This window comes from Scomber japonicus, chromosome 4 (genome assembly GCF_027409825.1).
Source record: "Scomber japonicus isolate fScoJap1 chromosome 4, fScoJap1.pri, whole genome shotgun sequence".
Taxonomy (NCBI): domain Eukaryota; kingdom Metazoa; phylum Chordata; class Actinopteri; order Scombriformes; family Scombridae; genus Scomber; species Scomber japonicus.
Window position 1 is genome coordinate 23,894,294 of NC_070581.1, and position 27,966 is coordinate 23,922,259.

Sequence of the window (27,966 nt, forward strand, 5' to 3'; positions counted from 1 at the left end):
TATATATATATATATATATATATATATATATATATATATATATATGAGTACCTGGAAAGACTGTGGAGTAGCTCAGCTAATAGAAATGATGCAATTGATAGAAATTATGATTTGGTAGTAAAATATATTAGGACTTCAACAATCAGTTCTTCTACAAAAGATCAATGCTAATCACAGTTTTCTAGAGTCCAACATGATGTCTTTTAATGTCTTGTTCTCTAACAGTCAAAAACACAAATATGTTCAGTTATAAAATAAAGAAAAGCAACATATCCAACCTCAGAGGATGGTTGACTTGATAAATAACTTAAACAAAAGGTAAATGACCAAAATTGTTTGCCGATTATTTACTTTATGTCATCATAGATTTGTATTTGAGGACGGTTGGGAACCACAGATCTACATCAGTGGAACAATTACATAGTTTGTTGTGTTGCTATGACAGCCCCTGAATTATCATTAACTGGATTACTGCAACTAAACCTCTGTGTTCATTCTCTTCATACATAATCAAACACTGGCAAATCAAGAATGTGACAAAAGAAAACCAATAACAACAATGTCACTAATTGCAATTGTACATTCCCCTTCCTCATTTCTGTACCTCACAAAAATTGTTTTGTACATCTTTTTAAAGTCACCCCACAAACTAACATACACATACTTTTAAGATTGGTGTGAACACAATATTGTTTAAGGTTAAATTTTCTTCTTAAATCATTAAACCTCTTCTCTGTCTAAGAACTGTTTTTGTATGTTGCCAGAGAGTAAATGATTCCTTGTTTCATGAATTGTTTGTGCAGTTTGAAATTCCACCAGATCCTCATGTGATTTTAAAAACAGCTTGTTAATGTGTTTCTGATGTCCTGCATTGTTAATTATCCTTATGGCTCTTTTTTTGTAGTATGCATAATGATTGTAAGGTGCTTTTGTTGTTTGTCCCCACACATCCACACAATAATTCAGATAGTGTGAAACAAGTGAACAATACAGAGTGAACAATGCTTTATGATCCAGAACGTACCTTGTTTTATCCATAAGTGCAACGCACCTTTCCAACATGATATATGAGGTTTCCAGCAGAGTTTGAGGTCTTTCTTTATTAACATTATCTGCCATCATGTAAACTTGGTTTAAAATTTCCAAGTTTAGTTTTGTTCAGATTAAATTTGTTTGTGTCAAAGCACATTTTAAATATACTTATTTCTGTCATGACCACCTCCAAAACAGAAAATATTAATGTTGCCTGCAAATAAAACGAATTTCAATATTCTTGATACTTTACATGTCATTTCTATACTAAATAACCAAAGTAGGGCCTAATACTGACCCATGTGGGACTCCACAAGTAATAATAATAATAATAATAATAATAAAAATAATAATAATACATTTTATTTAAAGGCACCTTTCAATATTCAAACATGCTGATTTGTAGTCACCTACAAATCAATAGTATCAAATGCTCTTTTAAAATCTATAAACACTCTCACTGCATACTTCCTATTATCTAAACAACTAGTTATTCCTTTTTTATTTATATTTACTCCATTACTGTAATAGATGTTGAATTATTTGTTCTGAAACCACACTGACTGTTAACATGTTGTGCTTCTCAATGAAATGTTTAAGTGAGTTTAAAATACCATCAATGTTTTTCTAGACTAAAGTCATATTTCATTCCACTCACCGGACATTTTATTCTTACACTTCCTAACAATGCCAACAATTTATTTTTGTTTTACAGCTGTCAGAAAAAAATAGCTTAATAATAATCCTCAACACACACCCTCCCCCTTTTCTCATTGAGTCATTGAGTTCTTCTTTGGGTCCCACACTAACAAAAACAAGTTGTTAAAGCCAGAAACTGCATCACATCATTCATTGTCAGTAATATATTAAGGGTAACTTGTGCTTGTCGCTCCATTTCTAATAGTGCCATTTAACACTCTACATGCCCTTGATACTGTTTTTATTTTCTAATGTTTTATTTAATATTATATTAGAATATTTTATCTGTCTATGTCTGTCTGTTTTTTATTTATTTTCTGTTTTTACGAATTCTCTACATAGGGTTTTTTGTAAGCATTTTGTAGTCCCTTTTGTGATCCACAGCCTATAATTTTGCTTCCTGTTTTATTGGACCGTTTTTAGTCATATAATGATTGAAATGTCACAGATTTCTACAAATATGTCCACAAAGATCCTTCCCTTAATTGGCATTTTGATGATGGTAGTCGGTATGTACAAAGCTGCTCAGTGTGGAACTTTTATCTCAAAAGTATAAAAATCCTGAGAATGCGATCTGATTGTTCTTCTTATTCTTAAAATTAAGTTCCATGCAATGAAGTTTTTTTATTGTTAGGAGCTAATGTCATATCTCTGAGTTTTCTGTAGAAGCTCTGGAGTTCTTTTAACCTAACCAGGAGTGACCAGCAGATGGCTGCATTACAGCACAGAAGAGGACATCAGTGGTCACTAATACTCATGTTAACAGTGCAGTAGCATATATCAAATGACTGATATATAAAACATACCCACTTGAACATAATATTGGCTGCGGTCAGTTGTATTAACTTGCTGGAAAATACTGTAAAATTAAGCAGAATATTCAATAAACTGCATCTAGTGAAGATGTAGCATATATCCATCTATTTCACTTACCTGCTCAAAGTCTCTATCCCAGCATGCACTGGGGCTAGAAACTGGGGCACCCCACATTTGGGAGACAGATGGTGAACAGACAGGACAGATACAACTGTAAGGCCGAGGATAAAGAGGAAAAGAGAAGATGCGGTAACTGAAACAAAATACTTTCTACTAGATGTGGTTTTTATTCAACTCACAGTACATTCTACAGATGCACACGTGTTACATCACCTTAATACAACAGAGTCTTGTAATACCTCCTCTTAAAAATGATGAATTGGTCCTAAAAATATAAAGGAACAAAATTTAAAGTCACCAAAACTGTACATTATTAAAAATTCACTTAACACCACGTTTGGTTTTCATGTCTTTTTTTTTTTTTCTTTTTTGAAAAAACGTCTTGTCCCTTTAAGTGTCATTAAGGAACAACAAAGTGTATTTTCCTATCAACGGATTTGAGTTCAGTGTAAGAAACAAGTTTAAATAAAACCCGGACTGTGGAGTCATCCTGTCGCCTTCATAGCAGACCAACCATGCCGTGCAACATTGTACATTGGCCCTCGTACAGCACAAAAAATATATATAAATCGATTAAAAGGAATGTAAGACAGAAAACCAGGCGGGAATGTGCCCAGAATTCACACATCAGAGCTCCTTTGCAGTTCTATCGTTAAAAATTAAGGAGGATTTTAGCCTCCTACATAACCACCTTTAGATGTTTTCACCAAGTCAGACTAACTACAAACAGAAGAGTCATTTCTTTAAAAACACAGATGAGTTGGTCAATTGTTGGCTGGAAGCTGCAGACTTTACTGTGTCAGTCGTGGCGATTACAATTACAGTATAAGAGTGAGCTGTGTGTGTTCTCTAAAAACAGACTATTTAACAAATCAGTGGGTGCTACAACTGCTGTAGCGTCCGTTCAAGTCGGTTACACAGATCAGGTGTAACGCGACGCTTAATTATTCTCAACAGGAGGGACAGTGAAATAGAAGAGTCGAAGCCGAGACTGACTGACCAACATTAAAAAATCCTCCAGTTTCAGAAACCAGTGTCTTTCACACAGCAGCAGAAGGTGGGTGTGTGTGAAATTTGTGTGCATGTTTGTTTTTGTTGGTGTGTGTGTGTCTATGTGTTGTATGTGGATAAAAACTGTGTTATGTGTGCGTGCAAGACTTTAAGTGGAGGTTATACAACGTCTACTCGTGACAGTCCATGAACAGATTCCTTTTAGTTTAACTGGCCTTTTCATAAATCGTCTAGACATCTCTATAAGGTAATCTGTACACATTCACTACAAGCTATTGCTATTAAATAATCCCAGCTATTGTAATCTTTATATATATTTATATATAGAATATATAATAAAAATATATTGAGCAAAAAAACTTCTAGGCATAAGACCACATTACATTACATTTCCATTGAACAGGTAAGAAATGGCCCAAGCTCTGTGAAGAGTTTTGATCCATTTTGTCGTGGAGGGGTGCTAAGCAGGTCCAGTATGCAGCAGTTAGGCTGCATTAGTGTGATCAGTCCCTGACCTTCGGTATGAGTCTGACAGCGAAAATACTCAGGGCCTGAGACGTGTCATCGTTGACCAAAGGCCTCGCTACAACATGGGGCTCGTGTGACGACGTGACAGGAGAACGCAAATAGGAGATGAGGTGCTGAGGTGAAGATGAAGAGACACGAAAGGAGGTGAACAGAGACGTGCTGTCACTCTCTTTGATGGGGAATGAGTACAAGTTCAAGACAGTTCAGCTGCGGGCCTCGAAAAGATCAGGCCAGTTGAGAAAACAATAACAGACAAATAGCCAAATCTATACATATATACCTATACATGAGAGAATACACAGAGGTGGAAGAACCTCCAGACAGTCTTCGCAGTAAATGGAGTGTGTGACTGGGACGGTGAAAGCACCAACAGTCTACAGTCCTGCCATCAGCGGGAACGTCATAGGCTCCTATTTGTCCCTGTTTGAGTAGAACTCCGCCCAGCGGCTCTCAAAGAAGCGCCTCATTGAGTGTCCAGCCATTCCCACCTCTGACGTGTCCTCATTGAACTGCTCACAGTTGTTGAAGACCAGCTGAGCATCTGCCGCAAACTCCTCACAGCTGCAGTACCTGAGACGAGGAAACGGGAGAGAAAAAACTGATGTTAAAACATATCAGAGACCAGTGATCCCAAATTTATTCAGGCACACTGGGAGCTGCTCGTACCCTCCCTGTAGCAGCCTTTCTCTCATGGTGAGGAAGTCCATTGGGTTCTTGATGATGCGGCGGTAGCCTGGCACCAGTCGGGGGTTGACGGGTTCAAGGAATGGCCAGGCATCTGCATGAGCCTCCATCTCCATGAGAATGATCCTGGCAGGAAAGAAAAGAAGATAATTAACACTAAAGTAGCGTAAATGTAAAAAGAAAAGTTCCCCTAAATGACTTTAATTTATTATTTCAGTGTTTTAATACTAATGTGATCATCCTGTGTGTGAAAGCAAGACTCACTCGCAGAAGGTGAGGTCCGGCTGGTTGCGGGTGGTCATGCGCCGACGTTTAGCAGCGGCTGCTCCTTCCCCAGAGTGACGAGAGGAAGAGGAGGGCGCCGGAGTCTCCTTGTGCCGTGTTGCCATGCCAGAACTACGTCGCGTTGTTGTCGTGGTGGTGGTGGTGTCATCTTCAGAGCTGTCGTCTTCGTATCTCCTTTTTTTCACCCTGGTCCGTTTTTTGCACGAACGCGGTGAATCACAGTCATTCTGAGAGAGAGCAAATAAGGGAAACAGACTGAGATGATGACGAACAAATGATTTTAGAGGGAAACTATTACTGCGAAACATTCTTAATTTTCCCTGTGAGCTCTTATTTGAAGTCGTTTCTCATTTAAGAATCACAGGACGGGTTCTGACCTCGGCAACGCAGGTCGGACAAAACCAGTCCCCTTCTGGCACCTGGGTGATTTTGGGCCTCAGGCAGTACATGTGGCAACCACGATCACAGCCGTCACACAACAACAGGCACTCGTCATTGTCTCCTTTCCTACAAACCTGGCAAGTCTAGAAAAACAAACAAATAACACATTTTGTGTTATTTTTTGCAGTTTGCTCCCTAAAAAGCAAGAACACGAGAGAAAAGTCTGAACCACTGACTGGGTATGATTATGGACAAAGACTCCCCACTTCCTACCGCTATATATAAGTGAGGAGGGGTGAAGGATGATGGCCTCCTCAGCATCACAATCAAATCGCATCCCCTTTTTATATCATCAAATAACTAAAAACAAACTGATCAGAAAAATGAGAACTTGGACAAACACCAGCGTGATAAAAAAATGTAAAATGACTGAGTCCCTTGATTTATTTTTGTTTTGTTTAGTCCTCTAACCTGGAGGGGGCAGGATTTATTTCCTAAACTGCAGCTGGCCACCAGGGGGTGATCAAGATGTTTTGGCTTCATTTTTGGGGAGCTGTCATGATGTCCATATTCATATACAGTCAAAGGTCTGAGCAGATCATTGTGAAGTCCCTTACCACTTTAGTAACTGATCTTTCCCAGGCAATAGCCTTCTCCAGCTGAATTAAACACAGACAGAGCTGAGGAGCACTGCGAACGCGATCTAGAGCCTGACGCCATGTTCGTAGTCGAGAGGTGATCTCACTTTCCAGGCTGCAACACAAGAAAATTACAAGGAAGTAAGATTTAAGTATTACACACACAATAAACCCTTCACTGCATGACCAATACAGGCTGCTCTTCTTCTTCTCACCTGATGACATCCATGGGATGCTCTTCTCCTGGCGAGGGGGTGAGAGGAGCGAGGCGCATCACTTCAGCTGGGTTCCAGAGGGGCTCCTTCAGGTAGCGTCTCTCTATATTTCGCTCGATGTTTGCCAGCCGCAGAACACCCAGGTCTAGCGGGTGTGTGGCGATACGCGGCAGGCCGGACCACTCCTTCTTTGTTCGCACAATCCAGTCGTCACGTGGGTCAGCTTCATGTTCGTAGTACTGGAGGTCATCACGTGTGGAGTCTGGATCTGGGATTGTGTAGGGCTTAAAAAAAGAGAAGACAGAGTTGAAGTACCCGTAACAGTGATAACTTCACTTCACTTTTCCAATACTAAAAATGTTGTTGAATTTGCACTTGAGTGAAGAATATTTTAATAGATACCTGAAATTCTGGCATTGGAGTCCCTGCGTTAGACTCAGCATCATTCAACGCACTCTGAGGAGAAGCCTTAAAGAAACACAAAAGGAAAATATACGTTTTTACTATTTCCAAGCTTTGTGTTGCGCTGTGTTGTTGTTGTTTTGGCTATTTTGCATATTCATGCATATGTCCAGAGCACAAGCCACACTGGCCACCAAGTTGTTTAGAAGCTTGCAACACATTACTCCCAATATTTTCTGTGCTTCTCTCTTTTCTTCAATTTTCAGTAAGAAGCAACTCATCGCTATATCTTGTTACTGTGGTTTAAAAAAAAAATACACCTAAATTGTAGCTGCTGTGAAATAATTGGACCAATTAGATGATGCACAGTGATGACAAGCAAACACTGTGGTGATCTCTCACCTTCAGAAGGAGGTCAGAAGCAATGACCCGCTGCTCTAACTCTTCCACCCACTGCAGGGAGCTGATGTCAGTCTCCATTGCTTTCTCCTGCACCTGCCAAGGCTGCTGCAGAGCCTCCAGCAGCACGTCCTTCTGTTCCACCTTCAACTCAAACAGAGGGTCTAGTCGAAAAGAACACAAGAGACCAGTTGTAAGAAGAACACGGTGCAACACGGGGAAAAAGGATGAGGCACGATATCAACAACACTCACCGTTGATAGTTTTGGTGCACATCTCAGCTAAGCTCTCCATGTGTTTGGCCAAATGTTTATGAAGCACCCTCTCCCTGATGCCTCTTGGATGGAGACTCTGTAAGGTGCGATACAGCTCCTCTGGATCCTTGATCCACCACCAGCCACGCACCATTGCTGGAAAAGAAAGACATTAATTACAAACCACAGTTAGAAGGAAGTATAAACACAGATGAAGTGTCCATGTAATGTATGGTGCCTCCTGTAGGAGTCCTAAATCTTAAATGTTTATGGATTATTCAATGTAGTAACAGTCCAATTAATTAAAAAAAAAGGAAAGCAGTTGCATATCTCACACTACTGGCTTAAAATCTTAATTCCTTTTAACCACTTACATGCTGGGATGGGCTTGACCACCAGCTGTGTGAAGTACTGCTGCTCGAGTTCCTGGAACACAGAGTTGGGAGGGCGGCCTCGGCGCTTGGCTGCGGCCCCTCGTGGTCCTCTGCGGGCAGGACTGCTGCCTCTGCTACCTCTTCTCCGCCTGCGACCTGGCCTGGTGGGGGGGGTCGGAGTGGGTGCTGCAGGAGGAATGGGACCTGGAAGAAGAAGAGGAGGAGCAAGAGGGGGAGGTTGTGGGGCACCAGCAGGAACAGCAGAAGCCAGGGGTATAGCGGAGATGTCCTGCGGTGTTGCTGAGGTCATGGGGTCAACAGGAGCCAGGCCAACAGGAGGCAAGAGTGGGTCCGGCTGAGAGGTGAGGAGAGATTGTTCATGAATACATCGCACACAAGACTCAGAGTGCATTCATTTGTTTTAAATGATTGTGGTAGACAAACCTGAATAAGTGGAGCAGCAAGTGCGGGCAGAGCACTCAGGATCTGAGGGAGGAGTTTGGGAGGTGAGCTCGGTATCTGGGACTCAGTTAGAGAGTTGTCATCACACGGTTGTTTGGGGAGCAGGTTGAACCACTGTCCCTGCTTCTCTGCCATCTCTTTCACACTCTCCTCTGGTCGATTACCCTCTGGAGCCTCCCCTGTGGATGAGCATGTGCCGTTGGTCACTGCTTCCTGCGAATGGCTGAGCCAGCTCTGGAAAGCAGCCTGTGTGAGGTCATGTGCGCCACTGGTCGGTGATCCTGGCCCATCTTCACCCCCGGACCTGACGCTACTTCGGCGCCGGCGGCGAATCTTTGCTTGACGGAGGTGGAGCTCCACTTCTGGTTTGATTTTTCGGGGCCGCCCTCGTCCTCTTTGCCGGCTCATGAGGGAAGCTGTACCAGGGAGGGGGTCCTCATCTGCAGACAAACTCTGGGCTTGGCCAGGAGTAGCAGAGGAAGGGGAGGAAGGTAGAGTGGGAGGGGGAGAGGTGGGCATGGGGGCCTCCTCAATTTTGGGCTCCTTTTTGAGGAAGGTGACAGGCACCTCAGCTACAAGAACGTCTCCTGAAGCTGCAAGAAAGAAAAATGAAGAAAAAGTTTAAATGAAGATGGCCAAGTCAAGGGTTTATGAAGTATAGAAACGGGATAGCAATTCATGTCTTTCAAATATATTCTCAGACTCACTCAAGAGCTCCTCTGGGCCCTCGACTAAAACTCCTCCCAGGTGAGGTAGGGCCAAGTATCTGCGCCGGTAACGGTCCTGGCCAAGCAATATGGCTCGCATGGAATGAGACGACTGTAGCAGCTTTTTACGGAAAAACGCTTGGCGCTGTAAATAGCAAAACAAGGAAATGTTCAATAGTGAGGAATAACATACAGTATATGTAAGTATAAAACACTGTGTCTGCAGGGCATCGGTCTTACCTTGGTTAGCTTATCTATCTGCCTTTCAAGCTCTGGAATGCTGGCATTTGTAGGGCTCTCAGTCTGTAGCAGAAAAGACAGAGTCAGATATAGAAATGATCCGTTTCTGCAGTGCCATAGTGGCCCAATGGTTAAAGTGCATATCAGATAGCCCAGCTCGAGTTGCATGTCATTCCCCTTTTTTTTCCCCTGTACTTCCTGCGTCTGTCTATTGACTTTCATAAAGGCAAAAGCCCAAAAATGAGTAAATAAATAAAATTCTAATTCTAGATTAAACACTGGAGAAGATACATACATCACTGAGTTTTGGCTCTTCTTTGCGTGCACGGCGGTTTCCTCTCTCCAAGACTACACTCTCCTCCAGACTGATGTTCTCTTCCTCTGCCACTCTGGCACTGCGCCTCCTCTCCTCAAAACACAGCTCTTCCTCCGATCGTCCTGTGCGACGCGCTAGTGCCACCTTCAGTCTGCAAGAGAGAAGACAATCATGATCAACATGTTGAAAGGCTGTGACTGATAGAAGATCTGAGTGATTCAAAAAAATCTTACTTGCGCAATTTCCCCTCAATGATCCACTTATTCTTCCTGTAGGTTGCCATGTTCTCCAATGTGTTGTCAATGTCACTGAAATACAGAACATAAATTAAGTAACAGCAATGTCAGTAACAAATGTTGGTTTCAGGATTAACCTACAGAGTAAAAAACGAGTTCTTGGTCTCACCTTGTTACAACATTGCTGCCATTAAGCTCCTCCACCACGAAAGCCAGGATGGATGCCTTAGTGTCGGGAGGCAGGGCATGAAATGTTTTGGTCCTCAATGTGTTGCACACCTCTGTATCATAACCATAAGATTCCAAAAAGATGCGAAGAACTTCTGAAACTGTGCTGCGGGTCAGATCTAACTCAACCAGCTTGTCCCCAAGGATCTTTACTGACTGCAAGTAGAGATGGGAAGATGGAGAGAAAAATGTAGATTAACAGTTCATCATTTGGAATGCATTAATGGAGAAAATGTTCCAAGTGTTTTACACACCTGATAATATGACGGTAGGCCTGGATCATGGAGTGCAATCTCCATCAGCTTTATGAGTAGGTCCTGGACCTCTCCTTGGCTGTCGCCCAGGCCTAGCAGGCCCTCCTGCAGGGAAGCAAGGCTGGGGATGTCCTTGGGTACATTGAGACCAATCACCTTTCCATAACCATGAAGGAATTCAACCACAGCCAGGCAGTGTGCAAAGGCTGTGCCTGACAGAACCACACCAGGGATACGAGACAGCTCTGGCAGGGGCTGGAGGAAGAAAAATGTAAAAAGTCATGATCACATTGACAAAACATACAACAAAGTAGACTAAAACAAACAGGGTTTAAATGACAAAACTCACTTTGTGGTCAGTGAGACACATGTCCTCCGTGGGCTTCTTCAGCTCTTCTGTGATCAGCTGCTGCCTCTTGCGTTCCTCCAGGCGTCTCTGGGCCTGCGCTCTCCTCTCCGCTGTCCTCTTGGCTGCCAGAGCAGCTTGAGCTGCAGCCTCAGCCTCAGCCTGAGCTTTAGCCAGAGCCTTGGCTTTACTCCGAGCGCCAAGCACCCGCTTACCTTGTGCTATCCTCTCTTCATCTGTCTGCTGTACCAGTGGAGCAGCCTCAACCTTCACTGACCTCCTGCGGCCAGGCTTCTTGGGCTCTGGAGCAGACTCTGATGCCTGAGGAGCATTCGGGTCTGTTGATTCAGCCTTCAACTCAAGGCCCTTGGCCTCTTGCTCGAGCTGAAACCATAATAGAAAAAAGAACAGGTGACGCTGAAGACATGACTGGTGTGACGTGATGATAAATCATTTTGTGCAGTGTTGTGCCTTTACCTTCGCTTTCTTTTTCTCCTCTTTCATCTTCTTGACCTTTGCATCCTCCTTTCTCTTCATTCTTGCCTAAATAATGAACAGCAAAAAATAAAAAATAAAAAAATCACGATGACACATGGACACCTGACAGTTTAACATTACAAACAGTAAGAGTACAGACCTTTCTCTTCATTTTCTTCTTAATTTTTGCAAGTTTCTCCTTTTCTTCCTCAGTGAGAGCTTCTACAAAAAACAAAGCAAAAAACAAACATTTACACACAGCACAAACTTGTTTCCTGCTAAGCAAGTCGTCTTGCCTTAGACCTAAATGCCATTTCTATTAACTATATACATCCCTGAATACCTCCTGGAATTGACATTCACTCACCCTTGGCCTCAAGTCGCTTCAACAGCTTGGCGTCAACTTTGCTCAGGAGGTCAATCATCTTAGGTTTGGGAGGTCTACCAGGGCGGCGGGCCTGCCCTCCCCTTATGCCACGAACCCTGCGGGGTTTCTCTTTATCAGGGTTTGGTGGTCGACCTCGACGACCAGTGATGGCCATGATCATAGAGGGAACCTCTTCATTGGCCAAGAGGGACCACTTCATACCCTATAACATATAGTAGAGAATACATATTTGTAACTTACAGTAGAGAATTGAAATCTCTGAGAATTGAATTAACTGAGCACAGCTGGTACACAAACCTCTGGAGTTTCTCTCTCCTCATAGAAATCTCCGACAGGCATTCGTGGACTGAAGCTGAAGTGTTCTCTGGTAACCACGCTGTCCTGGTGTTTCTTCAAGTACTGAGTGAAGCAATTTAAAGAAAAAAGATAGACAAGAGATGGGGGGGGGGGGGGGGGGGGGGAGTAGTCAACATTTTACATCATTAGTTGTATTTGTTGGGAAAGACAACCATTTCAACAATTTAAAAAAAAGACCTGTTTTTTAAACCTGTTTGGTTGTGCTTTGTAGCAGTGGAAATTTACCTTGATTATTTCTGGGAACTGCTTCATCCTCCTTCCACAAGGTGTGTAATACCAGGTTTCACCTTTCATGCGATTCTCCATTTTCTTCACACGAATCTCCCTCCTCCAACTATCAAGGAGAGAGATCAGTATTACGGTCCTGTCATAGGTTTTTAGAGACAAAACATAGCAAGCCTCCAGGAGTTGGAGTATAATGTATCAACACTGCACACATTTTAAAACCTGAGATCTCTGACAGAGTGTGTCACATATACAACCCTTGTTAAGTAATTCACTATTTTATTTCAACAGTATTAGCTGAGAGATGAAGCAGAAAACTTTAAACAAAATGTACAAAGATGTAGCTGCAGTGGACGATTAATAAACTAAGCTGAAAACTGATCTGATTCCTTAAGATTCAATAAGCACTGAAAGGACTCATTACCCATGCCGCAGAGGGAACTGAACCTGGTCTTCCGTTGCAACCCTTCGCTTGTTAGATTCACCTGTTCAAAAAGAGTATAAAATCAGGCTTAGCATTGGACTGTTAGTCTGTCATATATTTAACAAGATCCCCACAAATCTCTTTTAATCTTCTTCATTACCTGCAGTGGAGCTGTCGTCATCGTTGTCTTCAACATCATCTGCATTTTGTTTAGGTGTTTTTACCACACTGCCATCCTGGTCTTGTTTCTTGGCCCTTTTCATTTTCTTCGGTTTGACGACAGCTGTGCTGATGGTTGATGCATTGGCAAGAACGGCATTAATTGTGGCTGTGATTGGATCCACCTCTTCTGTGGGAGGCCCAGCCTCTCCACATACATCTGATGCTTCTTTGACGTCCACCTTGAGAGACTTCTTCCTCTTTCTGCCCTTCGCTACCGGTTCTTTGTTGTCTTCTCCATCGGTCTTTATCTTCTCCACTTTAGGGGCTCGAGCCCGAGGCTTCCTTTTGGTCCCTTCAGGAGCTTGGAGGAAAAGAAGGAAAGAGAAAGGTTTTAAATAAAGTATGATATTTATTTAAAGTAACATTTTGTTGAATCCAGACTGCTAAATACCTGGGGTTCTTGTCCATATTGCCTTTGGAGCTTGAGGTTTACGTGGTTTCCCTGGGGTTTTCACATGTCCTCCAGAAGCTGACACAATCTGATCAGTGACTGGTTGGAGAGGGTGTACAGCAGGGCTCTCTGCTGGGGTGCTGAAGGCGATGAAGTTCTCATCTTTCATCTTGAAACTTGGGGGAGTCATTGTCTCATTAACAGTGGTCTTCATGCTAATGCGTCCAACTGAGTCTGGTGTATCATGTCCTCTGGGTCCCCACTCTGCTTCAGGCCCTGATCAAAGAGGAAATGATGACATTAAACTGTGTTAGTAGATTCAAATATAAGGTCTCATGACACAGAAAAACAAGAAGAGCAGTAATTTGGTGATTAAGAAAGGAAAAAAGAAAGAAATGTAACTTTTAATTGGGAGAAAAGAAAATATTTATATATGTACTAGTTACAATGATCATGAACTTTAAGAAAGTACCTTGATGACTTGGCTGAGATGGCACAAATGAGTGCGAGAGAGACGCGTCACTTGAGTCAACAGGAGGCTCTTCCATCTGAGAAGTATTGTTTAGAGAAGACTCCAGCATGGATTCTCCAGTGATTTGGCAACTGTCCTTGGTCTCTTCTGCCTCAGAGGTTTCTCCTTCCCTGGTGGAATCCAATGTGTCATCTCTGGAGTCGTCCACAGAGGAACAGCTGTCTCTAGTTGTGTCAAACGCAGTAGATGGTTCCTCTTCTGTTTTCGAAGTACTGTCAAACTGAGAAGTGCCTTTTCTCAGGTCAAAGCTGCTGTCAAAGTGATCGTAGTCATCTACACATGAGCTGTCACCGTCTAAGAGAGAAGTCTTTTCCAAGAAAGAGCTGGCATCAATTCTAGAGGCAGTACATGAAGAGTTATCAAAACTTTCTTCATCGGTCAGATGTTCTGCTCTAGTGCTGTGGAGGTGTGGGGACTCTCTAAGTGGAGTTTGCTCCATCATGGAGTCCTCTGCCTCACCAATGTCACTGACATGGCTCTGCATGTGTTGCTTTTCACACTCCGTCTTCCAATCGGGAGCCACTGTGGTCTCCGAAGGTTTTCCAGGAAGATCAATGAAGGACTTGTGTGTGCCAATTTCTGATTTCTGAGTCTCAGTAGCTTTTATGTTCTGTTGTTTCTTTATTGTGCCCGAATCAAGCTGAGGGAGGAATTCTTCTGGTGTTCCAATTTTTTTCCTGTCCTCACTATGACCATGGTGCTCTGGCTTGAGAGACGACTGTTTTGGAGTACAGGGAGGAGTGGAGTTAGAAGGATGCTGCCCAGACTCAGAACTTTGGACCACTCCAGAAGATGTACCCATTGCAGGAGGCACAGACACCAAGGCAGGAGGGGCGGACACAGGTGCAGTCCTGGAGGCTTGAGTGGTTAGAAGAGGTAGGGTAGACAGAGGTCGGACTGTAGGACTTTCCTGGGCTGCTAGGGAAGGTAAATTCACCCCTTCTGGTGGGGACGATGCTGCAGAAGCAGTGGAAAGACTAGAGTCAACAGCTGGAGGAGTGTACAATGTCTGACGCTGGGATGCGGGTCCTGGGTCACAAGGTTTATTGCCAACAGAAGGAGTTTTGGACAATGACGTGGGAGATCCGGATGTTAATAAAAAAGAGCCAGGTGGTTTTGAGGTTGAAGGTCCGGATTTTGACATTAGAGATGGAGCCACACCAGCCGATGAGGAATTTGCACTCACAGATGCGTCAGACACTGATGAAGAGGCAGACATCAATTTTGGGGCTCCAGGCTTTTCATGCTGAGCTCCAGATACATCAGGAAGGCAAGATGTCATGGACCCTATAACCATCTGTTGAAGGGATGAGATGGGTGCACTGGGGGGACCAGAAGCTGTAGGAGGCAATGCTGAGTTGTTCTGATGAGCCACAGACTCTGATGAAGCAGAACCTAGAAGTGTAGACAACTTTGGAGGTGATGTGGGCAGGGAGGAGGAAGAAGACCCCGCTGACAGATGCTTGGATCCAGCAGGAGTTATCTCAGCTGCAGCAGAAGGAGGAGGCCTGAGGCCTTGCATCATTAGGGGAGGTGAGGAAAGTCTAGGAGGAGCAGATGGAGATGAAGCAGACAACACATTGGGAGGTGTTGTGATTTGTGGTGGATTAGATTCTACATCAGGGGGTGAAACTACAGGGGGCCCAGAGCCTGATATGGGAGATCCAGAGACAGCAGGATCTGCAGAGGCCCGAGGAGGGGTTGAGGCCTTGTTTAGAGACGGTGACAATGCTGCAGGTGATGTAGATGCAGAGAGCTGAGATGACGCGGACTGGGGAGGTGTATTCATCACTGCTGGCTCTCTGACAAGGGAAGCCATATCTGGACGCTGAGATGCTGGATTTTCAGAATGCTCATGATAATCACTTGCAGGTCCCGCAGAAGGTTTGGATAGCCTCTGAGCAACAGGTGCCCTTTCCATACCGTTATAGCTTGTGTCTACTTCCTTGGCAGCTTCCCTCGCATGCCCTGAAAAAGAAGAGAATCAACAAAACAGTGAATAAAAAGTTGTTCCTTTAAATGAAAGTGTTTTATTATGATGAACTCAGACTGGCAGTATTATATATTAAAACATTTTATGGTCACTCAGGCAGTGGATTTTCATACCAACTATAATTATGCAGAAATAATGACATGTTATAATCCAAAAATGTTCTGCAGGCATTAGCTGTTCCTCACAAACCATGACAGAGACGGTTTATTTCCAAAGGTTGGCCCGTGTAGCACACAGCTAAACAGTGGCACCTGCTGGTTAAATGTTGGCACTATCCAACCATTAAGAACTGGCAGTGAGACAGATTTTTTTTTTACTAGAAATGTGTGCGCAAGTTACAGCCTACATAGGTAAGCTTGAAACCAATAAAAAAGGGTTGTAAAAAAATAACTGGTATTTCAACACTATTTTTTTAAAAGATGCCACGTAACTCTTTCAAGGCAACCACTGAGTCATGGTTTAATATGATGAGCATCTGGGATGACTATGCCAAGTTGGCGACAGAGGAAGAAGACAGTTTGGCAACATGAGTGCTAACCCAGTCTTGGCTTTAAAAGGAGGAAATGTAAGACAGAGGAGTACAGCTTAATTTATGAGGAAATAAAGCAGTATGAAAATGACGAGCTGATCAATTCCAGGCAGAAGAAATGATTATAGTTATAGTTTGTTTTGTGAAAACTGAAGAAAAACAAGAATGACAAGATTAAATGAGTGAAAAAGTTTCACAGAAACATCTGAAAAGTATTAAGTAGTCACCTTGTACAGCAGTAGACATCGCCATGTTGCTAGCATGGGGGCTCCTTTCCCTGCTGTGGCTCTTAGGTGATCCACTATCCTGCACGGCTGACGGTGATATCATTGGTACCGAGGACATGCCCACAGGGAGAGGGCTGCTAGTACCCCCTCTGCCTAAACTGTGGTGCTGTGGGCTGCCACGTGGAGGAGTAAAATTCTGGGCAGCTGGGGGCATCAACTGAGCCTGACCTTGAGGTTGAGACTGCTGTGGTGGCTGCTGCTGCTGGGTAGACGGCAGGGACGGGTGCTGGGGCTGATGCTGGTAGTAGGGCATCCCATTAGGCATCAAGCCATAATGCTGTGGTTGCTGGTGCTGCTGGTGGTGATGGGGTGGGTGACGGTGGGAGTGGAGGTGTTGCTGTGACGGCTGATGTGGGGGCGGCTGTAAGGACTGCTGCTGGTGATGCTGTGACGGTGTAATCCCAGGATGTGCCTGACTCTGGTAGGTCCCATACATACTGTGGGAATTATAACTTATCTGCTGCGGGCCAGGGTTACTCCTGTTCCAGTACTGACTCCCAGTAAGAGGCATGTTTGGTGGGCCTGCCACAGGCGGCTGGTGGGAGCTTTCGATACCACCATTCAGTTGGTACTGTCCGTGACCCTGGAAGTGGTGCTGTGACTGAGGCTGCACCATCCCAGGTGCAGGCTGCTTCTGGTGCATCCCGTGCCCAGGAGAGGTGCCCATGCCTGGACTATACTGCGGGTGTCCTCCCCACAAGTAGTCATAGCCCATGCTGCTCTGGTGGTGGTTGCTCATGTGTGGGTAAGGAGCAGTTGGTGGGTGGGAACCAGGCACACCGGACCCGAGTACAGTAGTGACGCCATTCACATTCATTTCGCCATTCATATCTGTTAGACATGAAACCATTGATAAAGTTAAAAAGCTTACAGTTTGCTTTATTAAAACAGTTCTGGTACGAGGACAAAGTGAAGTAAAATGGCAACTGTTGTGTATATGAGGCTAAATTTATTCTGCATTTCAGTCAAGTGTAAAAAGATTTTTTTTTAAATAAATAAAAAATACTCACTCTTCCCCTGCTGAGGAAAACTCATGGAGGACCCGTTAGTATAAAGAGAATCCCCTGAGGAGTGTTTCAGTCCTGAGTTTGCTGAGGAGTGAGTGCCATAGTTGAAATGATTATTTGCCTCCATCTAAAAAACAACCAAAAAACAAAACATGAAACAAAAAGAACAAGAAAACCTAAATACAGAAATTCAAACTTTACTACAACTAGTGTTCATCTCCTGTAACATGTACAGACGCATATGCACGACGCGCATTACAAATGTATTATTTAATTCATTCCTCATTTATTTCCATGCATGCATTTGAACACACTCATTGCTACCATAATAAGAACGAAAACGTGCCTATCCCTAAAAAAAAAAAAGAAATATGATTTTTTTTTGGCATCTGCAAGCCTTGTGACAGCACCATTTCCTTCCAACAACAACAACCATCAAAATGTCGCAGCCAAGCTACAGCAAACAGCCACAGCAGATTTGCCAGGCCTTTGCGAAAGCCGTAATGGACAGCCGAAATATTACGATGAAGCTCATCATTACCGCTGATGAGGCGCTGCCACCGCTGCTGCTGCTAACACAGAGCGCAGACGATACATGTAGTCATAGCCCAGGCGCACAAACACCACTCTAGATCCGGCCTCAAACTAAACAATGGAGAAGGATTATATTAAAGCAAGGGAATATCTCAGTCACTCCGAGGCCTGAATGACTGTAACTACAACACTCGCTATTTAACAAGCTCCGTGCCCCTATGTTGGGAGACTTGATTTCCTAATTTGCAACAAGGCCCGTCGCCTAGCTACAAGCTAAGCCGAGCTAGCCGACTCCTCACACGGAACAATTCACTTTAAAGCGTCGTTTTTAGCCAGCTGTGCTAACCAACAACTCACACTCTTTAGCCATACATACGAACTAAACTTACCAAAAAAAGTCGTTTATTTATTATTATTTTCCCCCTCTCACAGCTTCAAACTCCAAGGTTATTTTCGCTAATTCATCACAATATATAACCTAGCTAAGCAGTCGTTAGCCAGGGCAGCTAACTGATAGCATCCTTTACGTTTTTAACACGGAGGAGGTTACGTTACTTTAAGCTGCGATGTTAGCCGATAGCCAGGTAGCAGGTACCGCAACCACGCTGGGTTGTATCCATGATGCCCAGCAGCGAGGGAGAGAGGGGGACTGCGGGGTGGAGAAATAAATAAATATCAACCGATAATAATTAAAACCCAGTCAAGACTTCGCTTGTTAACAGATGGAGCTCCCTTTTGTTCAGAGGCTAACGCAGCTAGCAGCCAGATGAAGTACATTGTTTACGCTGGTCGCACACTAGACACATTTTTTTTCTTTGCAGAGAGAGAGAGCATCATCCTCCCACACTACTAACACAGCCACCACCACCATCAAAAGTTTCGCTGATATATATTTCAATTTAAAAAAAGCTATCCCCAACCTTCCAGTCCTTTTGGATCGCGAAGGCACAGCTGCCTCTAAAAACCTTCGTCTTTAGCGGATATGTAAAGGTGGAGATGGACACAGCGATAAATAATAAACAACTAAACCCGAACCTTTGGGGTTTAAATTAGCAAACATGGCTGGTGTGGTCCAGTGCAGCCATGATCACAGAACAGAGCGAACAGCAGCGGTGTCAACATCCCCACAATAACTACACACACATCCGGTCACATTTCTTTATGAGGACTTCACAACAAAACTCATAATAATAATGAGCAGAGTTGGGAACGTTACTTTGGAAATGTAATAGGTTACAGATTACAAGTTACACTATTTAAAATGTAATAAGTAATGCAACTATTTCAATTACTTTATTAAAAAAGTAATGTAACTTGTTACATTTGTTACTTTTTGATTACTTTTCTTATTTTCTAATGAATGTTTTCAACTGGTGGGGAAAGTGTACCCAGTAAGCCCACCAAAATCTAAATTCCGGTGTTTTTCATGGATACTGACATGATTTTTATGAAGGATCATTTCTTTTAAAGCAAGATTTATCGCTCATTTGAAAATGTATTCATTAGTTCATGTAGATTTAAAAAAATGTATAATTTATATTTTATGAAAAAAGTCAAAAGTCTGGCATGGGCTTAAGTTTTAATATAAAAGTTTTCAAAGTATTAAAAAATAGCAATATACGAATTCAGTAACATGTTAAATATTAAAATATGAGAAAAAAACCCCTCTCTTGAGCAAAATCTTAAATGTCTAATAATACATTGTAATCATCAACATTTTCATAAGTAACTAATTTAATTGCACATTTTTTCTCAATAATTGTAACAGATTACAGTTACATTTATTTTGTTATTAAATTACATAACACTGTTACATGTAACTAGTTACTCCCCAAAGCTGCATACACAGTATTTAGCACCTACCACTACCACATTGTAAGACTAAATAAGAATATTGCACTTCATAGCTCATGAATGTCTATGATGCCTTAATTGCAGCATCCTTTAGTGCAGTGTTCAGTACGGTGATGGTATTTGGATAGAAACTGTTCATGAGTCTGTTGGTGTAATAATGTATTGTTATTATTAATCATCATCATCTTTATCAACAACAGCAAAAACAATGCCACAATGGTATAACATAATAATAAAATAGTAATACGAATTGTGTTCTATTGTTAATATTATTGTTGTTCTTATTTTATTAATAATACTATTTTTCATTAATGGAAAAAGTATTCAGATCCTTTACTTCAGTAAAAGTATCAATAGTCTACAGCGATGTAAAAACACTACATTGAAAGTAAAAGTTCTGCATGAAAAAACCTAAAGTAATGATATTAATAATAATACTAATACTAATATTTAAAACACACTTTACATTTGAAGCAAATCTCAAAGAGCTACATGGCAAAAGCATTAATATAAAAAACAGATTTAAAACAAAAAACATAAAACATATGAGCATAAAAGCAGCAACCAGCAAGATTAATGAAAAGTCAAAGGTTCTGCTAAAAAGAAATGTTTTAAGTCCTTTTTTAAAAAAAAAAACTCAGTAGTCTGTACTCAGTAAAATGTACTTAAAATATTGGAGTAAAAGCAGTGGTTTGGTCCTTCTGACAGATATATATATAAACCACTACTTTTACTACATTTATTTACTTTTAATGAAGTTGTAATTCATTTTTCATGCAGGACATTTACTTGTAAAGGAGTATTTTTACAGTTCTGTACTGGTACTTTAACCCACTTTAAAGTAAAGGATCTGAATACTTTTTCTCCCACTGATTATGCTCAATAATAGTTGTCAAATAACTGTAATGGAGCAAAAAGTGGAATATGAAATGAAGTGGAGTAGAAGTAAAAAGTAGTATAAAAAGGACATACTCATGTGAAGTAATTGACAGCACCTCAGATGTACTTAAATGGGCTGCTTGAGTTAAATTTACTCATTTCCACCACTAAACAGTAATAAAACAAAGTGGTTCATTTGGCATTTACTGATGTGAGTTTCCAGCTAATCAACATAGTCAACTATAATACTATAATACCTTTTGTTTGCCCCAAAAACTTTTTCTTTAAATTGTTCAGGTTAGATTATTGGTAAAGCAAATTTAAACAATCCAGTGGTAATACAACCCACGCATCCGCATTCAGCTGCAGAATAAAATCTATGCTTTTATCTTAAAGTTCCTCAGAATAAAACAGGAAACTAGTTTAACATATTTCAGAAACCTTCTCATAAACGACATAGAGGAAATCAGGCCTGAAGAGGAAGTCTTCATTCTCGGTGGAGCTGCCTGGAGGCTTCTGGGTCCTAGTGCTGACATATGCTGTACCAAAGAAATCATACTCAAGTAGGAACACAGTCCTTTAAGTAAGATATCCTCTATTAAATACAACAAAGTTTATTTAAAAACATGAAAAGGCCAGTATTAGATCCTGTTAAGTTTCTTTGAGTATGCAATCAAGTGATGCACTCTAATCTTGAAACCCTAACCCTAATTTTAATTATATTAATAATAAGTTTTAATTGAAAACCCTGCTGACAGGGCCACAACACAACACTGATGTAATGGTCTTTGTAAGTCTAAAAATAAAATATGTGATTTCAGGATGTCCTCAAATATGTACACAATACAGCTGCTTACTAAAATCAATCTTAGTACATACACTCACCATTAAATTGTGGAAAATTAAAGTGTTGCTAATGTTTTGTCCACTCTATTAAGATATGAGAGGTGCATAGTATTGAGAACACTTTCCAATATAATGCACTCCAGTACACCATCACCAACTACTACAACCTCAGTAGCAAAGTATAATTATCAACTTTCTAACAATATTAACAAAAACTAATACAAACATTATCAAAGTAGAATTTAAAGCAGAACTGTTGTATTATTATATTCCACAGATGTTCCTAATACAGGGCTGTTAGTGTCACATCTGAATCCAGGTACAAGCCCAACTTGCTCCTACAACTCCCCAAAATCATGTCTTATATCCAAAAAAATGTTTAATTCCCAATAATATTTAAGAGATTGAAACCCACCACCCCCAACCCTCTACTTCTGGAAGAAAAGCACACTTATATAAATTAATCAGTCGAGAAAAAAACGACTCACTCAAAATGATTCTTAAACAGTTTATTAGAAAGATGTAGACAATAAAAAAAGAATTTCCACTGTAATTCAACATTACTTGTCTCCCCTTACATTTTATTGACAGTGCAAATATAATTTGGTCATTACATGTCGCCATATCTTTCCGACACTCCCTCGCCAACGAGGGAGGATCTACTCTAGATGAACAAATGGAAAGAACCAGGAGGATAGCAACGAACCACATGATGCTGAGGCCCAACCGAGCTTCAAACCTCTTTATATGAGCTGCAAAGCATGTTGTCTTGCATTTGCAGTCTAACACGAGTGTGCATGTTAGGCAGGTATGGAGAGAGGAACTGTTAAGATACCGAACGTGTGGAATTCATTCAAATTACCAGAGTAGATGGTCAGTGGGAAGATGCAAATATTTCTGCAATGATTTCAGAATACTCCAATTTCACGAACATTAAACGATAAGTAAAGGGAAACATGTAAGCTGGAAGGTTAAGCTACAGAAACAAGGACTGGTTTTCCTGGATATCTAATTCACGGCACATGGAAGGCATTTAGAGGAACCCAATCAGTAAATGCATCTAATTTTCAGATGTACACAGCTAGTGTCGTCTTAAAAATCATGAGAAACTACACTGGTCGACTAACTTAAAACCACAACATTGGGAACGGGCGGGCCTCTTTTTTTTTTTAAACCACAATTTATTTGAAAACAAGTTGTAAATCTCTTAACACGTATTGCTCAGTTGAGGACAACTATACAGCTTTTCCAACAAATAATGTGTGCTTAGTTGTAATAGTTAACAGTAAAACGATACCCAAAAAGGTGCAGTACAGCAAATGGAAGTGGAGATAGCTGCTCTGTACAATACCATGCATATCAACCTTCAGTGGACTGATCGGTCAAGAGTTTGGAGCTGAGGCTATGGATTTAAATATGGCTACTGACTCATATGTACAGTTGTTTGTCACTGCCTTCGATTTCAAGATATACATTTGTTTTGATTCTTCTTGCCCTCTGTTCTTCCATTTTCTTTCCAGAGTCTTACAGTCTTTCTACTCCAAATCTGGCATTTCTGAAAGTGAAGTCAAACAGGAAACAACATTAAAACCTTGCATCAATACAAACACCACAAATCAAAAGGTGTAGCCATCATATAGAGTTGTAATTGCAGTTGTTGTATAGGCTCATTAATACTTACTCTCGTCATCGCTATCTGCAGACTCATCCTAAAAAAGACAAAAGGGTAAAAGATCAGGGAAATGTTAGTAAGCCTGAACCCCATAATCAGTTTTCAGTATTGCATACAAGCCAAAGAAATGCTTAGAAAGCAAACAAAAGGGTGAAAAAAACTCACATCATCTGCACCATCTAGATCAGGTAGGTCATCCTCGCCTCCCATGTTGTTCATCATCTGTAATATTACACCAAAAGTGTCATTTACTTTCCTTAAATGCTTCATAAACCCAGACATTCCAAATGGGAGAAAGGCGGAAAAACCTTTGCATCTGTATCAGTTTCAGCTTAGTTCATACTGTACATCAATAATGTGATTACTCCTGATGAAAGGAATGACAGGGCATTTTTTTTTCACTTAATAAGATTAGATAGTCGGCAAGCATAACTCTTGTCTCCTAGTACCAATTACAATATCTGTACTTGGGGTGTTGGTCGACATATCAGTGCTCTGTTTTTCTTTCGTGGAGAGATCACAGGAAATGAAAGTAAAGAAAGAGAGAAGGGAATGACAAGCAAAAAAGGTTCCAGGCCAAGTGTGGAACAGGGAGCTCCTTTTTTAACCTGAAAACTCTACCTCACTAGAATACAAATGAGGATTTTTTTATGCCAAGTGTGCAATATTCTGTTGAAAACATGCATAAACATCAACCTGAGACTCTGTATGGCCCTTTCATGTGACTGAAATAAAGAATGTTTTAATAGAACAGCTGCATTGGGACATCTCTAGGAGGACAAAAGTATGCAAATTCTACCATCTCATTTTTTGAACAGTTATATTCCTTTATCCACATTTTTAATCTTACATTCTGGGCGTGGTGCAAATGCCATGGTTGAGTTTTTTGGATGTTTGTATAATTAATGATGGCATAAAAGCTGATGTAATCATTTGGGGAAAAGCTCCTCATGATTCAAAACATTTACCTCTTTAAAGGAAAGACAAATTTGAGCTGTACAAGTCAGTGAGCAGCACTTACATCTGAGAATTGATCGAAGTTGCCCATTTCCTCATCTGAGTCATCCTCCCAGTCTTTCCAGTTGTTGAAGTCCACACTGAGCCAACTCAGCTGTTGAGAGAGAGAGAGAGAGAGAGAGAGAGAGAGAGAGAGAGAGAGAGAGAGAGAGAGAGAGAGAGAGAGAGAGAGAGAGAGAGAGAGAGAGAGAGAGAGAGAGAGAGAGAGAGAGAGAGAGAGAGAGAGAGAGAGAGAGAGAGAGAGAGAGAGAGAGAGAGAGAGAGAGAGAGAGAGAGAGAGAGAGCGAAAGCGAGAGAGAGACAGACAGACATTTTATTTCCAGTTGAATGTACTGCATTAACAGTTAACATTTCAAGCCAATTTAATGACACACACCGTCCTTCACATTTAAGAACAGTATGCTTGTGTGTAAATTACCTTAGCCTTCTCTTTTGTTAGCCTCGGCCACGCCTTCCCTGGCTGCGCTTTTCGTAGATAGCACAACACTGAGCGATCTGTGCGTTTATGTTTGGATTCCTGTGTTTATGAGAAAACATACATGTGTTGTTAATTTTAGGATACATTTCGTGCAATCTGTGAAACTACACAAAGCAATGATCATACTTACATTTTCGTCAATGGCTTCAAAAAGGTCTATTTCATTCTCGTGTTTGACATTGTCAGTTCCACCAAGACAACTGCAGAGGAAAAAAAACAGAAAACATTAAGACAAATGCAGACTACAAGACTTTCAAAAACTATTGTGCTGAACTCTTTTTTTGGGTCCTTAACTGTTGTTGTGTTGATGTGAAGTGTTTGTGAGTGTGTACAACTTATCCCAGATGTGGTGCACTGATTACAAGCTTATTCCACTTGTAAAAAAAACACACAGCTGGAGCGAATAATCGTGATAATTAAAGAAATATATTTCATCTGAATTTAAAAATAAACAGGATTGTTTGTGTTGTGATGAAATTGACATTCAACTATTTTTGATCACAATATCACATACAACTGCACACTTGTTATCTTGTTTCAGCATTTGCTGCATTGCTTTGAAGCATCCTATGTCTTATGCTGCCTGTTAAGACATAATAATTAATGGTTATGTGCTGTGCTATTTTATTTTGGGATGTATGTGTCTGCTGTCTCCCTCCCTCCCGCCTCCTGTTCCCCGTTCTTTCATTGGATGTTGCTCTTCTACCATCTTAGATTCGTCCAAGGTGCTACGATTTCAAGCACATCTTGTTTTTTGGCTACAATAAATTCAAAATTGTAGTAGTGTCAGAGACTACTTAAGACACAGTGAGGACATGTCTCAGAGAAGCTTGAACTAGAGGGCCTATTGTGACAGGCAGGAGGGCAAGAATGAGGATTTTTGTCTTGTTGGAGGAAAGTCTTGTAGTCTGCACTAAACTTCAGTCACCAAAAAGAGACCCAACAACAATGCATTTAACAGAAGATTGATAGTAAAATACAGCTTGATAGTTTTGTTTTAATAGCCAGCATGAGACAAACATACCTGAAACCGAGTTTTATTTTATCAAAGTTGATTTTAACATCTTTGCTGTCCGCCACACAGAACTCTATAAAAACAGAGTCCCTCCTGTCGTACCACTTGGCAGTTGCTGGATGCCTGTAAAGAAACAGAAGACGTCAAAACATCAATGGCCTCATAATACTTACTCTAAACAGCACGTAAAAAGAGAGCAACCCTTAATGCTTTTAAAGTGTGAATGGTTTTCTAGACACTACACGCTGCAGTCATGAGTCACGATGCCCATTTAGAGCACGAAGATCTGTGCTTTTAGCTGGAGCTCTACACAATGTCAGGATCTGATCCAGAAATAAGGAGCACTTCTATCTAATGTTTTTGTAGAAGTACATAGTACAGATCATTAAAGCCACATTTTTCATAAAAAATACATGATACCACCAGCACAGGTAACAGGTGGGCAAAAAAACCCTGTGTATCAGGTTGCCACACAGCATCCAGTTACACTGTGCTCCTGTATCAAGATGCCTCAAAAGTAAAACATCTGTGACAAGTCAAATTTCAGTATGTTTTGCATGGGTTCACCTCAGGTTTCCTAGAAATTATGAATATTATTGTACTGCTTTTAACCTGGTAAAGCCAAAGTTATAATCAAGTCTTTGGGTATGACTAATATACCAAACTCAGCATAAAATAAGTAGTGATGCATAATTCACTTAGTAATACCCAGTAATAGAGTTAATACAAGATATGAGGAAGAATTTATGCTCTTTTCCACCCACATTGGCAACCATAAAGGATAGGTTTAACGTTTTTCTTTTTTTTTTTTTTTTTTTTAAATCAATCAAAGAGGTTTTCCTCACTGTGATCATTCCTCCTGTTCATACTGGGTACTAAAAGATCCCCTGCAAATGCATTTTCAAGTCAGTGATGAGGACCACTGTATTCAGTTAGTTTGTGGGAAAAAAAGCATTTACAAGATTAGCAGTCTGCAATAGTCACATCAAGTGGAAGAATAGCACTAAAAAGACTTATTTTATAAGATATTTAGACTAATATGGATGGCTGAAGTTTCGTATTTGCTTCTGATAAACTTTCAAATGGATTTATGCATAGACTTGTGGCCCCCATCATTTACATTGTAAGTGCATTATAAAAGAAACTTATCATAACTAGTGTGAACAGAAGGAATGGTTATAGGAATCGAAACCTATTTCAGCGTTGTTCAAGACAGACATGAAACACTGTGAACCTTTCCTTTAAACCTTATTAAATCATATGTGATTGGTCTTCCATCAATACACACTTCGTCATCTACATCTCCCTCTCCAGTACAGATACATATCAGTGGTTACCACTCATCAATAACTACTGTTTCGTTTTAGATTTAGATAAATTTTATGCAGCAGCTGTAGCCATCATTTCCACACTATATTTACATTATTAGCGCATTTCTCCACCACGCATCGAAGTGATGGCCCCTCGTTTAGCTTTTCAAATCCTCTTAGAAATGATCGTAGACCAGCCAAAGCAATGGATGGACATTACGTTAGCTTCCAATACAAAACGCTGTTGCTCCCTCCCTTCACGACTACACCACAAATCCTCCACCGATTAAAGAGATTTGCTATTATCACTGCAGCTCCCACATTTTCTGTATAACGCTGAAGTCACGGTTGCTGGCACAGACCTGATGCTAACCTAATGATAGCCTTGTAGAGAGTATTTCTATGAGCCACTCTGCTAGCCGTGCTAGTTTAAGCCATGCGGTGCACCTGACACATGAAATCACGTTAAGTAAAAGTAGCTAACGCGCTGAAACCTGTTCTGCTAAAATAACTCTGATGGTGCCTTGGGCTTTTTTAAATTTATTTTTTAAACACACAGTTTGGATAATTACAGCTAAGGTTGCGAGCGAGTCACCGTTAGCTCACAGTTAAGTGAGGTAAGGCCAACCTCCCGCCTTGGCCAAAGCATGTTGTCTGACGGCTACCGTTAGTTAAGCTAGCTACTCAGCTCGTACTATCGCTTTTTCCCTCCGTTTTTCCCCACTCCCCACAACTTACATGTCGGCGTGAAAGTGAGCTTCTTTTTCACAGATAAAACAGTCTGGTGAAAAGAATAGAAATGCCTGTAAAAAAAGAAGGAAACGCTGCCCACACAAGCAATGCAAAAAAGCCTCTAGCCTGTGGACTGTACGCCGGATCTTCTTACGTACGTGAGGACGAGG

The 27,966-nt window shown here is 41.3% G+C and overlaps 2 protein-coding genes across 3 annotated transcripts; both read right to left on the minus strand.

Annotated features, from left to right (window-relative positions):
- Positions 1 to 2,816: 2,816 nt before the first annotated feature.
- baz2a (bromodomain adjacent to zinc finger domain, 2A) lies at positions 2,817 to 19,076 on the minus strand. 2 transcript variants are annotated; one of them, XM_053317098.1, is made up of 30 exons: positions 18,914 to 19,076; positions 17,463 to 17,586; positions 16,393 to 17,283; positions 13,593 to 15,611; positions 13,112 to 13,387; positions 12,659 to 13,021; positions 12,499 to 12,559; positions 12,075 to 12,183; positions 11,790 to 11,891; positions 11,472 to 11,694; positions 11,265 to 11,326; positions 11,105 to 11,170; positions 10,631 to 11,011; positions 10,282 to 10,536; positions 9,969 to 10,183; positions 9,797 to 9,871; positions 9,543 to 9,714; positions 9,248 to 9,310; positions 9,008 to 9,152; positions 8,283 to 8,893; positions 7,839 to 8,193; positions 7,465 to 7,620; positions 7,214 to 7,374; positions 6,812 to 6,877; positions 6,410 to 6,693; positions 6,174 to 6,309; positions 5,553 to 5,699; positions 5,155 to 5,402; positions 4,873 to 5,016; positions 2,817 to 4,776 (listed from the first exon to the last, which is right to left on the minus strand). In XM_053317098.1, exons 2-30 carry the CDS (start codon positions 17,584 to 17,586, stop codon positions 4,617 to 4,619), a joined length of 8,070 nt encoding a protein of 2,689 aa, XP_053173073.1. In that variant the 5' UTR covers positions 18,914 to 19,076; the 3' UTR covers positions 2,817 to 4,616. The 2 variants fall into 2 exon arrangements, with proteins under 2 accessions (XP_053173073.1, XP_053173072.1); XM_053317097.1 differs by having other exon boundaries at positions 13,584 to 15,611.
- A 2,990-nt stretch (positions 19,077 to 22,066) lies between these two features.
- Positions 22,067 to 27,933, minus strand: ptges3b (prostaglandin E synthase 3b (cytosolic)). The gene is made up of 8 exons (XM_053317115.1): positions 27,803 to 27,933; positions 25,764 to 25,877; positions 24,870 to 24,939; positions 24,680 to 24,778; positions 24,266 to 24,355; positions 23,410 to 23,466; positions 23,254 to 23,281; positions 22,067 to 23,127 (listed from the first exon to the last, which is right to left on the minus strand). Coding segments are annotated over exons 1-8 (480 nt in total). The 5' UTR covers positions 27,805 to 27,933; the 3' UTR covers positions 22,067 to 23,107.
- Positions 27,934 to 27,966: the final 33 nt, after the last annotated feature.

Excerpts from the sequence above, each read along its gene's own strand:
- baz2a (XM_053317097.1), bottom strand. The coding sequence starts at position 17,586 with ATGGAGGCAAATAATCATTTCAACTATGGCACTCACTCCTCAGCAAAC. Across the intron at positions 11,892-12,074 it reads AGTTCCCAGAAATAATCAAG|TACTTGAAGAAACACCAGGA; the intron begins GTAAATTTCCAC and ends TGCTTCACTCAG. Across the intron at positions 4,777-4,872 it reads GAAAGGCTGCTACAGGGAGG|GTACTGCAGCTGTGAGGAGT; the intron begins GTACGAGCAGCT and ends TCCTCGTCTCAG.
- ptges3b (XM_053317115.1), bottom strand. Across the intron at positions 24,356-24,679 it reads TAACAAAAGAGAAGGCTAAG|CTGAGTTGGCTCAGTGTGGA; the intron begins GTAATTTACACA and ends CTCTCTCAACAG. Across the intron at positions 23,467-24,265 it reads ACTTCGATCAATTCTCAGAT|ATGATGAACAACATGGGAGG; the intron begins GTAAGTGCTGCT and ends GTAATATTACAG.